A 4,169-nucleotide genomic window follows, 5' to 3' on the forward strand; every position below is an offset into this window, starting at 1 on the left:
GTACCAGAAACAATTATCTTTCTGCACTCAAATTTCATGGCTTTACATAGCACTAGAATATGTAATTACAACAAATATCACTGGCATAAACTAGTTAGGAATAGCTACAACTGTCCCTTGGAAAGCTTAGGGCCAGCTTCTTGGAGCAGAAATGGTGCAAGGGTGAACTGCGGATGCTACTAGTAGGGAATGGTTTGCCCAGCCCGCCTGGCTCAAGCCTCCGGCCCACATGGCAAGAGCCAACCTCCACGTGGCCACTCTGTTCCTTCAAATCCCATTCCCACAGATGAATGGACTCATCCCATAAGCAGCTCTATGAGGACAGCAGGGCACACACTTCATCTTCTTTAGAGCCGAGGAAACGGGGTCCCACAGGCAGTGATGTGCCCAAGATCATGCCAGTCCCACAGGCACCATGGCCACCCACCACCAGCTCTCTTTTGCCTCCCCCATGACTCTGAAGCCCAGCAGCAGAGCCAGGGTCTCACCAGGAGAGCAGAGCCCTGGGCTCCCACGGCACCCGTCACAGACCGGAAAGGATGTGCTGGCAGGAAGCCTGATATTTCTGCTTCCAAGCCAGGGGTGTGAGGCAAACTCACCCACAAAGTACTCAGTGAGAAAACAATAGGGCTTCTGACAGCAGCCGCTGTCGCCACTGCTGCCTTTTCCTTGCACAGGACTTTCTGCTGGTAAAGAGCCTCAGCCACCGCGTCTGCAGACATTGCTGCGACATCCCAGTGACAGACTGATACTCCCTGCATGTTTCAAATCAAACAGTTCACATGTATTAGAGATCCCCAGGCCTCCCATTCATTCCACTTCACAGGTGAGGAAACTGAGGCACAGGTAGTTCAGTGACACACCCAGAGTCACCTGCCTCGAATGCAGAAGAGGTGGGACTCAGACCCTGGCGCTCCTGGCTTCAGATGCACGGCTCCACGGCTGCTCACGCCCCACCCATCGCAACTACAGCGCGTCTCAGCACACTGCTGCTCTAATCGTACATGAACAGAATTTACTTTCTCTTATTTAGTTGGCAATTTTTATTTTAACGCATAAAACCAGGAGATGCAAACTTTCAGCATTTACATGCCTTTAGTTCTGTGAGTTGGTCAAACTGATGTGATATTTACAGATCAATAGTAAAATCTGCTGAGGTGAGGAGAAACCCCTGGTACTTAACCTTTCCTTTACAGAACACGCTGGAGAAAATTGCCAACGTGAGGCCCTGATGAACAAGGGCAGAAGTTCATGGTTACCGAATAACTGCTTAATTAGGTACCTTTCAGAAAACTGCAGCCTCCCAGAAAGGGCAGCCTGGCTGTGACAGCTGCGTGGATACACACCGGGAGGGAGAGACTCCCATGGCATGCAATTAGGACCAATGAATTTTTAACGTCTTGGTAATGATGCTCTCTGGCCTTGTATCTTGATTAACTGATGTTGACTGCCACAGGGTGAATGACAAAGAAGAGAACATAAAAAATCCCACTATCAGAACCAGCTGCCTTTTCTTGCATAAGATGCATAAAACATTGCATGGGAAGCAGGGTAGATCTCAAACGGGCAAATTGAGAGACAGAGAGAGACAGACAGACACACACATACACATAGATATTCCTACCCTTACGATATTTTTTCATCAATTTCTCTTTGTTGTACTCAGTAGCATTCTGATCAGTAGGCTGTGTTCCATTCATATTGAAAACAGGAAGAGCCTTCACTATTTATGAGATGTGTATTATGTGTATTTATAAATGTGTATTAATAACCCACATATTATAACATGTGTTAGTGAACCATGCTCCTGGCCTCCTTGCTGCCCCTGGGAGCGGCAGGTCTTCCTGTGTACCACCCTGGGCAAAGGGCCACATGATGGCCAGTGACTGGCCGCTGGAGTATGAGCTCAGGGTTCATCAGCAAATCAAAAATGCACAGGTTAGCAATTTTCCAACTGGAAAAGAACTGATCTTCTAACACCCCTAAACTTCCTGGATTAAAAGAGAATTCTGAAGCCCGAGGAAGGCACCTTGCTTTGGAGGTGCTGGGTCCAGGGGATGTCCAGGGCTGCAGGAATTTCACGACATGGACTCAAGGGCACATGCCAGGGGCCATCCTAGAGAACACGACAGTGGCAGAACCCTGTCAATATGGAGCTCCAACAACACCTAAAATAAATACATCAGCGGCACCACATGTGCAGATGTTTGGTTTGCCAGAGGGCAACACAAGGCAAACTCCAGGTGCCATGGACCGTCAGGGGCCACTGCTGAAGCCAGAAGTGTCCACTTCTACACTGGTTTCAAACTGGGTAGAGGAGGAGGGGATCAGCCACTCACCATCTGCAGGACGTCAGAGGAGACCATCTGCATACAGCACATGGCTGTGGCCAGTGCACACACGATGGTGGACAGGACATTGAGGGCGCACACGCTGAAGAGGAGATCCTGCAAAGAAAGGGGCAGGAGAATGTCAGCCTCATCCCGAAATCCCAGATGGTAGAATCCTTAGACCTTCTGCCAGGGCCCAGAATGAGCGAGGTCGATTGCCATCCATTTCACAGAGGTTTTGTTTTGTGTGTGTCTGTGTTTTCTTATAATCAAAATTGGCCTTTCATAGAAACACATTTGTCTATTCCGTTACAATGATGATGAAAGTATTCATAATACTCAACAACGTGTTTCACAATTTTGATAATTATTAGGTAGTCAGTAACGTGTCTAAGAAAATCATAAGGTGGCCAACATTTAAGGAGGTGGGCAATTTTTATCAATCACAGCCTATAACTCAAGTGAAACTTTTTATCTTGAGATAGTTGTATATTCACATGCAATTGTAAGAAATCCTACAGTGAGATCCTGGGTACCCTTTACTCCTTTTCCCTCAATGGTAACATCTGGCAAATCTATAGTTCGGTATCACAGCCAGATACTGACATTGGTGTAGTCAGGATGCAGAACAGTCCCATCACCACATGGGTTCCCCCCATCGTTGACCTTTGATAGACACACTCACCTCTCTTTCCCTGCTCCCCACTTAACCCCCAGTTCTGATCCCCTGTCAATCACTAGTCTGTTCTCCATGTTTTATAATTTTGTCATTTCAAGAATGTTGCATAAGTGGACTGCACAGCATGTAACCTTTCAGAATTGGCTTTTTCCACTCAGCATAATTCCCTTTAGACTCATCTCAGACTTCCAGACTTCAGGACTGTGAGAAGTGGCTGTTGTTAGAGCCACCCAGGCTATGGTATTTTTCTAACAGCAGCCTGAACTAAGACTCTATATGAAATATGAAAAGACAAGCTACAGTCTGGGGGAAAATATTTGCAAACCACCTATCTGACAAAGAACTAGTACCTAGAATACATAAAGAACTCTCATAACTCAACAATACAAAAAAAAAAAAAAAAAAAGCAAACGTTGCAATTAGAAAATGGGCAAAAGACATGAACAGACACTTTACCAAAGAGGATCTCCAGATGGCAAATAAGCCCACGAAAAGATGTTCAACATCATTAGCATCAGGGAAATGCAAATTAAGACCTTTTATAAAGGGGTATCACTTATGCACCTGTGAGAATAGCTAAAATACAAACAGTGACATTAAATGTTGGCAATCATGCAGAGAAACCCGATCACTCATACACTGCTGGTGGGAATTAAAAATTGTTCAGCCACTCTGGAAGGCATTTTTGCAGTTTTTAAAATAAAACTAAACATGCAATTACTGTACAAATCAGCAGTTGTACTCTTGGACATTTATCTCAGAGAAACAAAAACTTATGTTCACATAAAAACCTATACACAAAGGTTCACAACCTTTGTTGTGAAGTGTTTTATTGATTTCCTTCCATTTTGTTACCTTTTATTATTATTATTATTATTTTTTGCCTTGTAGTGCTAGCTAGAACCTTGAGTATTATAAATAAAAATATAAGATGACTAAAATAATGAAAGCAGACATCTCCATCTTGTGCTCTATCTTAGAGGGTAAACTTCATGGAGTTTTAACAGTCCAAGTGCAATATATCCTTCACCGAGAAGTCTACTCTCAAATCCATGCCAGAAACAGAAAAAAAAAAAAAAAGATTTAGAATGATAGTATGTCCTTCAATTAAATCTTTTCATAAACAAGTGTACAAAATACTGTACACACTCAAAAACCTA

The 4,169-nt window shown here is 44.1% G+C and overlaps 1 protein-coding gene across 1 annotated transcript in view; it reads right to left on the reverse strand.

Annotated features, from left to right (window-relative positions):
• Positions 1–4,169, reverse strand: part of FAM189A1 (family with sequence similarity 189, member A1) — a 251,507-nt gene that overhangs the window by 24,376 nt on the left and 222,962 nt on the right. Inside the window, exon 5 of the mRNA XM_011949262.1 lies at positions 2,340–2,447. Coding sequence (XP_011804652.1) covers positions 2,340–2,447 — 108 coding nt within the window. The remainder of the gene's footprint in view (positions 1–2,339; positions 2,448–4,169) is intronic.

This window comes from Colobus angolensis, unplaced genomic scaffold (assembly GCF_000951035.1).
Source record: "Colobus angolensis palliatus isolate OR3802 unplaced genomic scaffold, Cang.pa_1.0 Scaffold294, whole genome shotgun sequence".
NCBI lineage: Eukaryota > Metazoa > Chordata > Mammalia > Primates > Cercopithecidae > Colobus > Colobus angolensis.